We start from the raw sequence: 17405 nt of genomic DNA, 5'->3' as shown, positions 1-17405 counted from the left end.
GGCGGCCACTTCCTCCCCTTCCCCACCACGCGCGGTTAGCGCCCCGCCATTCCCCTTTTGTTTACTTTTAGCTTCTGTGTGCGCGCAGCCACACCGCTGGCCTGAATCATGGCGATAAATATTGGTATGTCTCCTAAGGGGCTTCCTTTTCCTCCAGCAATACTGATTCCAAGGGCATCACTGAGCTCCTAAAAAAGAAGCAAAACATAACGTATTTAATAAAGAGCCACGACCTGACCGTCCCTGATAGCTATGGAACACGCTCCGTGATGCAGGAGGTCGGGGTAACACAGGAGTCAAGTGTCTTTGCAGTCAGAAAAATCCGCGTTTCAGCTCTAGCACTTAATTAGCTGGAGAGTCTTCAGGAAGTTCCTTAACTTCCTAGAGCCTCCATCACAAGGCATAAAACGGGAAGAATCCCACCTACCTCACAGAGTTGCAATGAGGATTAAATGAGCTGCTACAGTGCAGTCCTGGCCTACAAAAAAGGCTCGATAAAACAGCAATAGTAGGAGTAAGAAAAACCCAATTCTATGCTACTGCTTAGTTTAGTGGCCAATTTTGACGCAGACTTGGCAAGTACATTTTCACATGGTGTTTATAATTAAACTGCCACACAGATCAAGCTCTTGGGGGTGTGAACAAACATATTTGGCTCTAACAGAGCTATGTTAGAACAAAGGATATTAGAGGACACTCACCATAATGACAACAGAGTTTGGAGACAGAAGTAACAGGTGACAGGAAATGTTCCCTAAGATTATTAGGTGAGGTGACATGGTTCACTCGGACCCTGGTGAAGAGATCCTGGCTTTGGTCCCAGTGCTCCCCACACTTTATTATAGGGTTAGTATTTTACAAATCACTAAAGGAACAAATGACAAGTTCCAGGTTCAACCTGGTGGCATACGCACACTATATATAGCATATCCCTCCTGCTGATTAAAATGAAGCACATGTCAAAATACCAAAAACAACTACCTGAGGATTCTAAAAACTAAAGAAACTCAAAATGTGGTGGAAAACCAAAACATGGAGACATGACAGCAGGGATGAATGTCCCAACTGTTTTCCTGGCAGCGTTGTCCTGGGGACGCGATGCAGGCAAGGGGCTGCCAAAGAGGCACACACCGCCAAGGCTCTGATAGAAACGCCCATCTCTCTGGTCAGATGAACCAGGAAAAGGAGCCCCCGCTGGCGTGAGAATCAAGGAAGAAAACTAGAGTAAAGAGAGCAGAGCAAAGATCCTCTGACCCGAGTGAACCCATAGTGTTCTCAGGCTCCAATCTAAGCTACACCTGTGTGACACTGATCCGAACTACCTGAACCACCACTCACTTGCAGTCAACCGAACTGGGTTGAATGAACCTGCCTATAGCTTAAAATCTGTGGGTCCAGGATAAAATCCTAAATTACTTGATGTAAAACAGTAAACACTAATTTTTTTTTTTAAGCGGGAGAGAGAGAGAAACAGGGACAGACAGGAAGAGAGAGAGATGAGAAGCATCAATTCTTCGTTGCGGCATCTTAGTCGTTCATTGTTTGCTTTCTCATATGTGCCTTGACTAGGTGGGGGGGGGGCGCTCCATCAGAGCTAGTAATTCCTTGCTCAAGCCTTGGGTTCAAGCCAGTGACCTTTGGGCTCAAGCCAGAGACCATGGGGTCATGTCTATGAGCCCAAGCTCAAGCCAGCGACATCGGGGTTTCGTGCCACCGCCTGGCCAGGACCAATTATTTTTCTTAAGTTCTTTAAAATATGCAGGATACATGAAAGCAAAAATTGTAAGATCATTTGGTGATGTTCTCAGATTATGTAAGTGTAAATATATGACAGCTATGGCAGAAATGTTAGTGGAGTTGGTATGGTTAAAGGCAACCACAACCTGTATGGTCACAAGGCTTCTACAGTTTTAACTTATCATTTAAAAACATATTCAGCTTAGTGTGCTTCGACTTAACCTCTATAAAATTGGGAAAAGGGAAAAGAATAAAATAACAAAAATCATATATGAAAGAACTTTAAAAAGTCAGGTTACTGACTTTTTATTTTTTATTTTTTCACATAAGTGTGAAAAAATCTTATTATTAATAATATTACCAGTGCTGCATGTCATACCTATAAGACAGAAAAATGGCAATGGTGACCTCTCCAGTAACAAGTAGCCTATATATAGTTTTCCAAAGTATTTTTATCCAGCTTCTATTTTCTGAATGCATCAGGAGTAAAGCCCTACGTGCAAAATAGTAAGATGAGCTTCATTTTGAAATTTCTTCTTGGACCATATGTGGAAGAATAGGTTTAGTAGGAGCAGGTCTTTTTATAAAAGCTTATAAAACCAGATGGCTGAAATGACTAACAAAACACAGAATGACATTGTGTAAATATTGGATTAAGGAGAAATTTATGCAATAATTTGGTTTTGTTTAAATCTATCATAATGGTTCCTTAATTCATCCCTAATTATGCACATGTTGTTATATTAAACTTTCCCATCCTAGAAACTTCTGAGTTGACACTCTGGTAGAAAGATAATGGGACAAATAAGGCAGATATAGTCAAAGATGTAGCCAATAATAATGGATCCCACTTCCTGGACATTCATGATGCACTGGGTACTATGCTAAACATACTATATGCCAGGGGTCCCCAAACTTTTTACACAGGGGGCCAGTTCACTGTCCCTCAGACTGTTGGAGAGCCGGACTATAAAAAAAACTATGAACAAATCCCTATGCACACTGCACATATCTTATTTTAAAGTAAAAAAACAAAATGGGAACAAATACAATATTTAAAATAAATAACAAGTAAATTTAAATCAACAAACTGACCAGTATTCCAATCGGAACTATGGGCCTGCTTTTGGCTAATGAGATGGTCAATGTCTGGTTCCATATTTGTCACTGCTAGCTGTAACAAGTGATATGACGCACTTCCGGAGCCGCTTTGTGGCACCGCCACATACAGTACTCCAGGAGCACAGGATGCATGCGACCTCAACTTTTTGACCTCTCACTGACCACCAATGAAAGAGGTGCCTCTTCTGGAAGTGCGGCGGGGGGCTGGATAAATGGCCTCAGGGGGCCGTATGCAGCCCACGGGCCATAGTTTGGGGACCCCTGCTATATGCATTACTTCATTTAATCCACACAACAATATTTACCTAGTGAGGTAAACAGTGTCATCACCCCCATTCTACAGATGGGAAAACTGAGGTTAAGTAACTTGCCAAATATAACAGAGCTAGTAAATAGGAGATTGCCTTCAAACACAGCTATAATTGACTCCAGAGAACTAAGCTATGCTGGGTATCACTTTACTGCAGTTAAATGATGATCACAACAAGGTTGTAATTTTTTTTTACTACTTCTTGAAGCCCAAATTTAATGGTCAAAGTGATCAAAACAGAAGTCCACTTTCCAATATTATGGATATCACACAGGAATTTGAAATTCAGGCTCTGACAAATGTATGAACTGAAATGCATTTTATGCCATCTTCTTGGTGAGGCAATTAAGCAAATATGCAAAAACCTTTCACAGCTAGTGTGGCTTTTGACTCAACAATTTCATTTCTAGGAGTTAATCCTGAGAAAAATCACCCATGATAGGAGCAGAAAAGAAAATACAAAGATATTTTGCTACAAAAGACAGCAAAAGTTGAGAAATATGCTAATTGTTTTATAAGAGGAAGCGGGTTAAGAAAATTACAGCACATTCATATGATGGAATAATACGTAACCAATAAGATATCATGCTCTATGCCAGCGAGTTTCAGCTTTTTCACCATGGCACACATAAACTAATTACTAAAATTCTGCAGCAAGCTGACCAAAAAAAATAGGATAATTTTAATCATTCATACCAGACAGCTATTATTGTGTTGGCTGTTGTCATTTTTTTAAATTTGACAATCTATGGGAAACGAGGTCAGTGCTCCTGACTAAATAGATATTAAAAATTCTTGTGGCACAACTGGTTGGAAATTGCTGGTATATGCTATAAAAACAAACAAACAAACAAAAACTTATTGACATGGCTAAAAGTTCTTACTTTAAAGTAAAAAAAACTACAAGAGTATGTCTAATACTCTACCACTTTTGTTTTATAAAACTAAGCACAGGCACAAAATGTAATGGATGAGATGTACTGAAAAATTTACAGTGGTCACTTACATACTTTACTGTATTTTTTTTAAGTCTGTACATGTTAACATAAATCACATGTTTATTCAGTAACTTAAAGGAACCCAACCAATTGTATTAAGAGGAAAATGTACATTTTATGCAAATTCAACACACACCAGAAAAATAGCAAAATAACTGACTTACCCTGATTATCTCAACGGTCCTTGGTCCCATATCGGTGCCTATCAATAAGGAAGCAAAACAATCAACTTTTAAAATTAAGAGGTAGTACATGTAGGATATAATATTATCTCCTGAAAACAGTATCATTTTCTTGGCCTTTCAAGTGACAATAATGAAGCAAGCAGGCATTGTACCCTCCTTCTCTCTTTTTAAAAAATATTTTATTGATTGATTGTATACAGAGAGAGAACGGGGAGTGAGAAATACCAACTCAGGGTTTTGAACCAGTGACCTCAGGATTCCAGGTTGATGCTTTATCCATTGCACCACCACAGGTCAGGATGTACCCTTTCTCAGAATCCAAACTGGCCATCATTGATCAGAGACTATGGCTTCTATCTGAAAGAAGTCTGCTCTGTCTGAGACAGATGTGGCCATAATCATTTGGTCTGACAACAGCTGGCGGACTGTAGCAGAACTGCCTGAAATAAGGTGATTAAATGGCTTAGCAGGTTAGCCTTTTGTGCTTTACTGTTTACATTTTTCTGACTTAAAATTAACCGCTATCCAAGGAAAGACTTAAAAAGACCACTGCTCTGTCCCACCCCACTGGGATATGCACTTCCGACCTTCTTTGAGTGACCAGTAATTTTTTAATTTTCTCTTTGTAAACGATATTACTTTAGGAAATGCTTGAGAGCTCTGCTTTCCTACTTTTTCATGTGATTGGTGTAAAGTTAAAGGCACATTCCAAAAATGAGTCTCTGTGGCTTTACTTCCTTTGGGACAGAACTTTCCAAAAGCATGGGGCTTACGTGGCCAAGTACAAAGATTTAAAGATATTCAAATTAAAGGTGAAAAGATTGGGTTTTTTTCTCTTTCAAGATTTTATTTTTATTCATTTGAGAGAGGGCAGAGATAGAAAGAGAGAGAGAGAAGGGGAAGGAGGAGGAAGCATCAGCTCCCATATGTGCCTTAACCAGGCAAGCTCGGGTTTTGAACTGGCAACCTCGGTGTTCCAGGTCAATGCTTTACCCACTGCGCCACCACAGGTCAGGCGGGAACATTGTTTTAAAAAAGTTGGGTAGTAGGATGGTTTTGCTGGAGGTGTGTCCAAGGACTACCTGAATTTTTTGGGGAAGGATCGGCAGCCCTTTTTGCGCCGACCAGGCTCTGCAGGCTGGAGAGGACAGGAGCAAGGGCGGGGTGAAGGCTGCTGTGGGCGCTGTGCTGACTCCCCTGAAAAGGAAACCCAGAGGTCAGCTGTGCTGAAACGCGAACTTGGCCTTAAAACAAAATTCAAACTTATTAATTAAATTTGAGTTAATGAAATAACCATAACCATGTAATAGAAAATTCTTAAGATGCTAAAAAACAAAAATTACCCATATTCACTCGCTTCCCACCCTCACACAGTCCCATCTAACACTTTCTTCACTGTTTTCTCTATGGTATGTGCTTTCATATATGGTTTCAATCACTGAGGAAGAAAATATACAATAATTTAAGCTTTCCTTGCTCAACATGAAATAAAAAAACATTTTCCTAAGTTGTTACACAGTGTTTACATATGATGAGTTAATGGCATTGTGTGTCATTTGGGGCTAGACTCAATGTTTATTCCCTTATCACTCAAACTACACAATCTATTTTGCTAAAACAAGAGTAATAAAACCTTAACAGAAAGGTGACCTGCCTGACCAGGCGGTGGCATAGTGGATAGAGTGTCGGACTGGGATGCGGAGGACCCAGGTTCGAGACCCTGAGGTTGCCAGCTTGAGTGCGGGCTCATCTGCTTTGAGCAAAGCTCAGCAGCTTGGACCCAAGGTCACTCACTGGCTTGAGCAAGGGGTTACTCGTTCTGCTGAAGGCCCGTGGTCAAGGCACATATGAGAAAGCAATCAATGAACAACTAAGGTGTTGCAACGAAAAACTAAAAATTCTCATTTCTCTCTGTTCCTGTCTGTCCCTATCTCTCTCTCTCTCTCTTTCTCTCTCTCTCTCTCTCTCTCTCTCTCTCTCTCTCTCTCCCTCCCTCTGTTTTTAAAAAGAAAGAAAGAAAGAAAAGTGACCTAATGGAGGTTTCAATAGTAGGAGAAAGCAGCAAATATCCTGGGAATATGTTGTTTTAGAAATTGGTAATTTTTTTCCTCAAAGATTTTCCTAGAGTCAGGAATAATTCAGTTCAATCTGCTGTACCTCTATTACTGCCCTTTTACCCATCTAAGTAAATATTTGAGGTCTACAATGTATAGTCACCTATGGCTAGTGGCTATTCAATAAAAACAATTTACATAATGAAGGACCTTTTAAATGTAGAACACACTGTCACCAATAACAAATAATTCTTTCTTCCAAATTATCGAGGTTATGCCCAACTGCCTTGAAATTTTAAACTAAACCTAAGATCACAATTATCACCTGATGATTTATACTTTAAACCATTTCCTTAGTTATATGATGGAAGTTGTTTAACATTTTAACACTTTTTAAACATAAAAAAATTTCAAATATAAAGAAAAGTTAAAAGTAGACATCTATACATACAGCTCGATCTACAATTAACATTTTGCTATATTGCCCTTTTCACATATCCATTCACCTATTCATCATTCAATTTGTCTTTTAAAAAGAAAATTCTTTTCAAGGTAAGTTATAGACATTTTAATGAATATATATAAGGAGTATTTTTTATATTTTCCTGAAAGGATATGATTTAGATCAATGGTGTTATAGTAGATAATTGCTCAGAATTACATAAGTACAACTTGTAACTTTTGTCTAAAAAGTCTCAGGACAAGGTGTTTGCCAAGGCCTTTATCAATATGGACTCTGCCTGGCAGTGTTCCCTCAGTTATCTGAAGAAAAGAGTTCTTTTTTACATGACATACTTTCTTCTGCACAGAGTAGACCCCCTTTTCTGGTTGGTGGGAAAAGACATCTTAGAAAAAGAGGCTTGGTGGCCCCAAGACTAAAAGATCTCTAGGCCAAGTTAACGAGTTAAAATTCTCCTTAGCCCTGAAAAGAAGGCCTCTTTCTCTCTAGCTTACAGTTAGTTGCCAAGAAAGAAATCTGTGTTCCTAGAGGGTCCTTGGTCTACAGATGAAAATGTTTGGGAATGGTATCTTCTTTTCCTCCATTTGGGTCATGGGCTGGTCTTGAACTCATGATAGAGTTCCTTTTCACCTGACAATTCACCTTTTCATAGCCAGCTCAAAGTCTTCTTCTAGTTAGCCAAATATCAGTGTAAACTCTCACATCATCTCAGCCATAATTTTAAGGAAAAAGTAAAGATAAAATATATTTACTGTTTTTCCTTTTTTTTTTTTACAAAGACAGTCAGAGAGAGGGATAGAGAGGGACGACAGACAGGAACGCAGAGAGATGAGAAGCATCAATCATCAGGTTTTCGTAGCAACACCTTAGTTGTTCATTGATTGCTTTCTCTTATGTGCCTTGACCGCGGGCCTTCAGCAGACCGAGTAACCCCTTGCTCAAGCCAGCGACCTTGGGCTCAAGCTAGTGAGCTTTGCTCAAACCAGATGAGCCCGCGCCCAAGCTGGGGACCTTGGGGTCTCGAACCTGGGTCCTCCACATCCCAGTCCGACGCTCTATCCACTGAGCCACTGCCTGGTCAGGCTTTACTGTTTTTCTTAAGACTGAATTAAAACTTCTACCTCTTGAAATAAGGATTCTGTGCAACAGGTTAGAGAAAAGCTTTTGATACTTTGTCCAAGGTTTCCAATATATGACAGCTCCCATTTATATACCAGATAAATGGTAATGGTGGTTTTGTTGATATTTAATGATAGAACTTCTAATTTTTTTAATAGAGAAAGAGAGGAAGGGAGAGCAAGAGAGAGAGCAAGAGAGAAGAGACATGGATTTGTTGCTCTGCTTATTTATGCGTTCATTGGTTAATTCTTATATGTGCCCTGACGGGGGATCGAACCTACAACCTTGACATATCAGGATGATGCTCTAACCAACTGGCCAGGGCTAGAACTTTTAAATTTGTTTGCTCTACATTTAACCTGAGTGTGAACTTTAGCAATTACTAAGACACTCATCTACATTCCTTAAGGACAGAAATCTAGTTCTATCCATCATCTTACCTGTTAGTCCAAACTTAAAAAAAAAATTAAAACAATAAAAAAAATTGATTTTAGAGAGAATGGAAGGCAGAGAGAGAAACATTGATTTGTTGTTTCACTTATTTGTGTGTTCATTGGCTGATTCTTGTATATGCCTAACCAGGAATTGAATCTGCAACCTTGGCATCTTGGGATGATGCTCTAAACCAATTGACCCACCCAGGCAGGGCCTCCAGACTTTTCTTAAACATTGGAACTGCTTGTTCCCCTTTGTACCTTGGCATGTGCTACTCCCTCTCCCTGGGATCCTTTCAACCTAAGAAATTCCTTTTGGAGTGAGACCTGATGGAACCTCTTCTGTGTAGCTCTCATCACTCTCTAGAAAGGAAACATTTCACCTCCAGTATTGTTCACTCTGCATTCTAACCTCCTGTGTACACCAGGCTTTAATGAAATCACTCAACAAATGAATTTCCCATGAAGAAAGAGCTGAGACAACTATTTTACATATCAAGTTCCCACTGTTGATACAAGTCTGGCCAGAACCATCACCAACCATCCACCCCTGGAGCCGATGACAGCTCTGTGTCGGAGAGCACACACATACTTGCTGCCCATTAACCAAGCCAGAAATGAAAAAAAAGTGTTCTAAACTTAACATGATGTTATTGGGTTTGAGTGCTTTGAAGATTCTTTTAGACAAGCCAGCTAGTCTGTCAGAACAATAATATTTTCCATTACCCATTTTCTAACACCAGTGAGGCAAATGAGACAGCTAATAGCATTCTGAGGGTCTTCTGAACAAGGCCTTGGACAGGCGTTAAGTCTAAGGCCACCAATGAGGGGACCAAGAATCATGCTTTTAATCTCAAGACAAAGGCCCAGCTATAACTCACAAAGGAGACTTGGGGATAACATGTAAGTTTCTATAGTTTTATTATATACCAAATGGGACTAAAAATATAGTCTACCATCTTGATTTTTTTCAGTCACTACAATGAAAAAAAACAAACAATGAAATATACTTTGTTTTTTTAAAGAAAGTGGCACTTACATCAGTCTCGCAAACAAACATAAGATGTTTGCTAAGCCATAAAATGTCACCCATTGGGCCTCTTTCCCACAGGAGAAACCCTCACATTGTGCTCTCCTAGGAATTTATCATTAATTGCCCTCAGCACGTGTGAGTGGCTATTCACAAGTTAACTTTATAGCAATATTTAATTGAATGAAGAGAACAATGTTGTGCTAATGAGGGTCAAATTGCCACCAGATGTTGCTTCTTTCTTTCTTTTCTTTTTTCTTTTTTAAAATAAACACAGCTGTGTACATGCACACATAGGCAATACAGAACTAATAGTGGGGGAGAAAAGTGGTCCTAAGAAAACATTTGCAGGCAATAATGGAGGGAAAAATCTAGGGATTAATGAATTTCCATCCCACCTTTCATTTTTACTTCAAACACATTAAAATACACTGAACTTGGGATTGTGAATATGCTGTGTAGAACTGTAATACTGTATATTACACAGTATTTCCCCATTATGCAATGGAGAACTTTCTCTCAATGGGGACAGGTGAGTGAGTCAGTCTGATGGGAAGCCATCAACAACCTGACTGTTCTGTGATGTCTTCCTTGAGGAGATCCAGGAACCAGCTCGGAGTCTTCCGATCTCTAGCTGCACAAGCCCCTGTGCACACTTGGGAACACAAGAAAAGAACAGAAGTGAAAAACAGTAGCATTTATGTTCTAAGTTATCATAGCAGAGCCTCCACTCATTTCTGCAACCAAGATTTGTAAATGAGTGATGAAAGCAAAGGAAAAAAGGAAATTGAGGAATAAAAAAAATTAAGACAAAATAACAAAAATTTATCAACTCAGGGGTATTCATCTCATGACTTCATGACATCTTTAAATGTGTTAAAAAGATTACATTTCAATCTACCTCTTTTCTAATAAAAGTATTTGTGAGCAGTGAAATAACTAAAAAAAAAGTGGTGAAAAGGAAGACAGAAAAAACAAAGGTAGAAGTAATCTACAAATACACATCCTCTTGAGTAATAACTGACAGTGACTATATTAGAAAATCAGAATTTAAATATAAACAAAATTCATTTGTCTTGCAAAAACTTCCACAGCTATTTGTAAAACAGAATAAAATGCACCTGTTTATAGTTGAATGGAAATTTATGAGAATTTTTATTAACCAGTTTCTTCCAAAGGAAGTAGGATTCATGTGGCAGAGATACTTAGAAGTAAATTTAAATTCTTTTTCTTTGCGACAGAGACAGAGAGGGGGACAGACAGACAGGAAGGGAGAGAGATGAGAAGCATCAATTCTTCATTGTGGAATTCATCAATTCTTAGTTGTTCATTGATTGCTTTCTCATATGTGCCTTGGCTGGGGGCTACAGCAGACCAAGTGACCCCTTGCTCAAGCCAGCGACCTTGGGCTCAAGCTGGTGAGCTTTGCTCAAAGCAGATGAGCTCGTGCTCAAGCTGGCGACCTTGGGGTTTTGAATCTGGGTCCTCTGCGTCCCAGTCCAATGCTCTATCCACTACGCCACTGCCTGATCAGGCTGAAAGTGAATTAAAAAAAACAAACACACACACAAATTTATTGATTAATTTTACAGAGAGAAAGAGAGAGGGAGAGAGAGAGAGAACGAGAGAGAGAACCATCGATTTATGCATTCCACTTATTTATGCATTCATTCGTTGATTCTTGTATGTGCTCTGACTGGGGTTGAACCCGCTACCTTGGCATATCAAGATGATAGTCTAACCAACTGAGCTACCCAGCAAGGGTGGAAGTGAATTTTGAACCTGAACATCTCTACAACTTCAGGGGAAGACAGCTTGCATGGTAGGAAACCCACTCAAGGAGAGCAATGTGATCTTGGGCATGCCATTCTAGTTTTCAAACTTTCTTGTGAAATGGAGGAATTGGTCTAGAAGATAATCTTTAATACTCCAAGTGATAAAAGCTGGATTTGATGAATCCACAGTAATAATGCTCCATGACATGGCCCTAGAGGAAGGAGGATGAATTTTGTGACTCCAGCAGATCCCACCTAATCAAATTCATTTAGAGAACAATTGTGGATACTTGTAATTCTTACAATTATGAAAATATAGCTTAGAAATCCCAACGTAGGGTTTTCTTCAGGCCTGCTAGTCAAAGTATAACAGCTTTCTTTTGAAGCTATTCCTGGTTGATTAAAATAACCAGATTAGATTTCTACTAAAGAGTAGAGTCAGCATATCATCCAATCTATGTTATAAACCAGATTAGAACTGTTCACACTGGACTTGAGTTGTGCAGCTAGGCAGAAGCAGCCCAGGGACTCACCTTGAGGACGGTGGCCACTGTCTCTTGTGAGGCATTTCTCATGTCCTCCCCATTCACAGATAAGATCTGATCTCCCTGGATCAATCTCCCATCAAGGTCTGCAGCTCCACCTTTCACGATGTCAGAAATGAACACTCCGTTTCCATTTCTGTGAATACCAAAAAGCAGTGCGTATTGGCACAACTTAATATTCTTTTATTAAATCTGAGATTACTGACAGCCTACATCACTAAGTCCTACAACTTGGAGACAGGCCTTAAAAAGCTCATTTCATTTAACAGTATCCACTAACTGCCCGAAAAATTAATGACAGAGTGCTCACCCTTTGAATAGTTTTTGCTATTTATGCTGCCTATTGTAATATTCACTTTTATTGGCCCAGGGGCATAATTTCTTCAAGAAGATAATTTTAGTAAAAAAAATGGAAATTCACTTTAAAAAGTGAAGTTAATCACTCTGAAAAGGTACAGGTTATTTCCTTGGAGATAAGTTCAGTTATTATCACCTGATCTATTTCTAGTCTCTTTCTCATGCTCCACTTTCTGGATGTTGCTATTTCAAGGTTTTAATTATATTTATTTGATGAATAAATAAATAGATTTATTTAATAAAATAGATTATTAATAAAAAATTTGGAGGTTAAAACAGGTAGATCTTGAAAAGTTTCCCTCTCCCTCTGTCCCCTGGCCCCCAAGTTTACTTTTCAGAGGTAACCACGGTAACCCATTTCTTGGGTATCTCCAAGAGACAGTCTATGTACAGTGGTCCCTTGTTTATCACGGGGGTTAGGTTCCAGAACCCCCCGCAATAGGCGAAAATCCGCAAAGTAGCGACTTTATATTTATTTTATTATTTATATATATTTTAAGGCTTTATAAACCCTCTCCAAACTCTTAGAAACCTTTCCCACACTGTTACTAACTTTTCCCACTCTTATAAACACTTCCTATGCTTTTTTACTGCAATATTAAAATAACAAATATATAAAAATAACTATATACCGCAAAATCCCACGATATAGCAGAAAATCTGCGATACAAAATTAGATATATATACTATTTAAAAATTGGCAATACAATGAGACCACAAAAAGTGACCCGCGATATGGCAAGGGATGACTGTATACACAAGCAGATGCATGTGTGTACAGTGCACATATGTGTGAACAGATAGATACACATGCACATACATTTTTTTTCTCTCCAATTTTGTTTTAACTTTGTTTTTTCATTTAATACACCTTGTCAATTGGTCTTTATTGGCACTTGGAGCTTCCTCGTTGTTTTTTTGGGTTTTTTTTTGAGGGGGGTTCTTTACAGAGAGAGACAGACAGACAGACATATAGGAAGAAAAAGAGATGAGAAGCATCAATTCTTCGTTGTGGCACTTTAGTTGTTCATGGATTGCTTTCTCTTAAGTGCCTTGACTTGGGGCTCCAGCTGAGTCAGTGACCCTTGCTCAAGCCAGTGACCTTACGGCTCAAGCCAGCAACCATAGGGCATGTCTATGATCCCACGCTCAAGGTGAATGAGCCTGCGCTCAAGCCAGCAACCTTAGAGTTTTAAACCTGGGTCCTCAGCGTCCCAGGCCAATGCTCTATCCATTACGCCACCACTTGGTCAGGCTTCTCATTTTTTATGGCTGCATACTATTTCATGGATGTTCCTTAATTTCACTTATCAGTAAACTATTGATATATAAATAGGTTATTTCCTCTTTCAGCTATTGCAAACAAGTTGCAATAAATAACACATATACAAGCATATATTTAGGATAAATTCCTAGTTGTAAAATTGGTAGTCAAAGAATTGTAAATTTTGAGAGCTTATATCATATATCTATCTGATCCTTTACAATGGAACTTTTTGTGCTAAGGAATATCAGTGTTCCTTTAAAAAATGCAACTTAATAAAAAAAATGCAACTTAAAATCCTGGTGTTGTATGACTATTTCATCAATCTACTATGAGACAATAAAGTGAAAGTGTTACTCTAAGTGGAATCTCCCAGGCATATGCATGTGTCACAACAAGAAAGCAAAATTTAGTGTGGGCTCTGTCAGTTGCTCTGCATCCCGATGTGCATTGACTGTTTAGAAAATGAGTCTCAGCTTTTTACTTTTCGGTTTTGTAATGCATTTTCAGAGTGATAGTTTTATGGTCCTGAAGTAAAAAATGCGATCATGATCGCACAGTCCCTGGCACAAACCAGTTCTCAAAAATAGTTAATATTTTTATTTTAATAACAGCTTGGACTGTTGGAAAAAAGCACTAGGCTAGTCATCAGAGGTCTATGAGGGCACAGGACATAATATATATAATATCAACTTGCATAATATATATAAAATAAGAAGATGATGGACACCACGAAAGGCCATACTGCAGTGCCACCTGAAAACTATGCCCCCTACTGGAGTGAATACACACTAGATTTCTGGAGCCAGGAAACCATGGAAGCTAGAATTGCAGTTTCAAGATATTGCCTGTCTAATTCACTGCAAGAGAAATTTGCTAATATTATCTAGAACAATTACTATAATTCCATCATATGGGTAAGCAGCATAAACTTCAAAAATATAGCCTCGCCATCAGGATCTACCTACATTTTGGGTGCAAGTTATTGTGTTGGGAGACATCTTTCTTAACAGAAAACCACTATCATAAAAATTTATGTGTCCCTCAACTACGTCTACTCAGCTAGTTTTAGTAACCCCTCAAGTAGATTTAGTAACACAGTATAAAATTAATATGACACTCCACAGCAAAGCAATTTTGTTAACCCAAGATTGCACAAATCTATCTCTTGATATTAGCTGTTTCTTGGGTATCGTTGCTTTAATTAACCCCTGCAAGCCTGAGATCTAAGTGACTCCAAAGAGAAAGAACTTTGCTGACTGTTTTTACTCTATATGGGCAAAGTCTGAACAGTATGGGTTGATCTTACCCCCTCAAAATGTCTTGAAAAAGCATTTTTTGGGGGTAAGATCTTGTTTAGAAATATGACCTATTTGTTCATAAATATGTTAATTTATAAATTGTATTATTGTATTTGCTTATATAGGCATTAGATTTTAGAACTCTGAAGAAAAGGGCCAGTCAATTCTGACTTACACAGAATTTTTTTTTTTTTTTTTTTTTTTACCGTTTTCCAACGATGCTCAGGCCCAGTCCTCGTCCAGCCTTCTTCTGCAGGTCTACAGGGAAAAACTCCAAGTTCTCCTCGTCCCTGTAGTGGGCTTCGTCCCTGTACACTACCAGCCGCACCTTCTGCGGGGTCTGCCTCAGGGCTGTGATGGCTTCTTCGTGGCTGGCACTCCTCAGGTCAACCCCATTAACCTGGAACAACGGGCATCTGAGACGGGCTGGTGATAGCAGGGGCCTCTCTCCTGCTCTGTCTGCTGGGGCTCCTTGACCCAACTGGTGAAAAACCTCTAGAAATTTCCAGCCTTTTCCAAAGCACACAGGTAGTGACCACTAGCAGTCATAGGTGCTTCAGATATAAAGGAGGTGACCCTTATACTCCCCCACCCCAAATAAGCATAGAGGCAGGTTGGTACACATGACAATGCAGTTTTGCATAGCTGTGAACTTTACTATGGAGTCAACACAAGAGAGCGAGGGCAGGGACTAACTGCCTTATTTAACTGAGGTCAAAAAGAAAATAAGTATTAGTGTTTGGTCAGCATTTTTAGACTTAGTTTGCTTACTGAACCTGACATCCTCACTTTCAATTGCTGACATCACAACTACTTCAGAAGAGGCTAGAGGAAATGAGAGACCATTATTTCCAACAGTGTCAAAGCCCCACTGAAGTCCATTCATTTGAATGTGGGCAAGTCACGGAACATCTATTTCCTTGTCTGTTAAATGGAGCTCACAGCCAAGTTATTTACATTTTGTTTAACAAGTACTTATGCAGAGCTTGTGTATTATCCCGTTAGGAATATTTACTTCTTTTAATCCTTATACTGATTTTCTGAAGTAAATGTTACCATATTACAGATGAGGAAACTGAGGCATGGAGAGGTTAAGTGACTTGACCAAAGTTGCAGAGTGAGCAGGTAGAGGAGCCAACATTTGGACTAGTTTTTCAGAAATTTACTCTCAGAATGGGTTATTAGAGTAGAGCCCATGCCACAGGAAAAGCCAAGTAATGGTGTGCGTTAGTGAATTTGACACAAAGGAGGAATTGAGGGGCAGAGTAGCCCAGGACTCAGAGGAAGAGAGTCACGGTCACTCCCTCAAGGTCAAAGCAAGGAAGCGTGAAACCCAGGGAAGGATGGGCTCTGGCCATGCATGGCCAGGTGGATGGCAGAGTGGGAGAATTCCCTTATGATGGTGGCTCCACCCATGTTCTGGTCCAGCCCTCTGTGTACTGGGCAGGTCAAGCCTACCTCTCTGGACCTGCATCCCTTCCTTTGTACAGTGTGGGGCTGGCCTGAGGCTTTTCCAATTCTAATATGCCAAAGACTAAGGGCTCTTGTCATAAAGAATGGTGAAAAAGAAGGAAGAAAAGAGGAATAAACCCCTCTTGGAGAAGATGAGTTTTGAGCTGTTACTTAAAGCTGATTCTGTCAGCCAAGAAAATGTTTAAAAGCCTAATTTTCAAGCTACTTTCTTTTCTGGCATATCCAGTGCTCAGATGAACTATACCTAGAATAGTGGTTAAGTGTGGGTTTTGGATATAGACAGACTTCAGTTTGAGTGCTTATTCCAACTTAACTACGTGATACCTTAAGTAAATTACTGAAGCTAAGCTTTAACCGTGCCATCTATGAATTGGGCATGATGATATTTACTTAGTATTGTGAGGACTAAATGAAATAAACCCTGTAATGCATTCGGCACAGGGCTTGGCACACAGTTAAGCTCGATGTAAGTTAGAAGCTGATATTTTACAAGGAATTGAGGCAATGGTATTCAGGGCTGTTTTCTCTCAATACCAGCATTTCCTGTTCCTTTAGGCTCATGAATGCATTCTCATTGTTGAGGTAAACCCACAGCACAAAGGGGAAAACAATGTCTCCAGAAAATGTGGCTGAGCTGATTATTTTCTTGTATTCCAATAGGTGGCACACAAGACCACTTCTGTTACTCAGTTGAAACAAAGTTACCTCTCTATCGAGTGAAGGTGAATTCTTCAAGCCTCTAAAATACCTTTTGAAAGACCCTAACAAGTATATTTTCAATTAAAAGCATTGTAATTAAACTCTAATTCTACAAAAGTAATTTATGCTCAATTCCAGCTTCAAGATGTCTGCTCCAAGTTTAGTTTTCATTTCCTCTTCTGCTTATCAAGAGATACCACTAAATGTACAACAGTCATAAGAGAAATATTGCTGTGTGGCTAGAATATTGTGACGTGATGTATTACCCTAAGTGCCTTACAGAAGCACTATATGCATTATTTAGAGCAGTGGTCCCCAGCCTTTTTTGGGCCACGGACCAGTTTAATGTCAGAAAATATTTTCACGGACCGGCCTTTAGGGTTGATGGATAAATGTACCACGTGACTGAGACAAGCGTCAAGAGTGAGTCTTAGACGGATGTAACAGAGGGAATCTGGTCATTTTTAAAAAATAAAACATCGTTCAGACTTAAATATAAATAAAATGGAAATAATGTAAGTTATTTATTCTTTCTCTGCGGA

At 39.3% G+C, this 17405-nt stretch overlaps 1 protein-coding gene across 8 annotated transcripts in view; it reads right to left on the bottom strand.

The window, feature by feature from the left end:
* Window positions 1–17405, bottom strand: part of PATJ (PATJ crumbs cell polarity complex component) — a 411472-nt gene that overhangs the window by 30165 nt on the left and 363902 nt on the right. For 7 of the 8 annotated variants that reach the window (XM_066376436.1, XM_066376440.1, XM_066376442.1 and 4 more), the window contains 6 exons: window positions 14898–15091; window positions 11758–11905; window positions 10018–10104; window positions 5435–5549; window positions 4332–4369; window positions 66–188 (listed from right to left, as the gene is read on the bottom strand). In XM_066376436.1, coding sequence (XP_066232533.1) covers window positions 66–188; window positions 4332–4369; window positions 5435–5549; window positions 10018–10104; window positions 11758–11905; window positions 14898–15091 — 705 coding nt within the window. The remainder of the gene's footprint in view (window positions 1–65; window positions 189–4331; window positions 4370–5434; window positions 5550–10017; window positions 10105–11757; window positions 11906–14897; window positions 15092–17405) is intronic. The other variant, XM_066376441.1, reaches the window with a different exon arrangement.

The sequence above is a fragment of the Saccopteryx leptura genome, chromosome 3 (assembly GCF_036850995.1).
Source record: "Saccopteryx leptura isolate mSacLep1 chromosome 3, mSacLep1_pri_phased_curated, whole genome shotgun sequence".
NCBI classification, from domain to species: domain Eukaryota; kingdom Metazoa; phylum Chordata; class Mammalia; order Chiroptera; family Emballonuridae; genus Saccopteryx; species Saccopteryx leptura.
This window is presented reverse-complemented; position numbering and strand designations above follow the sequence as displayed.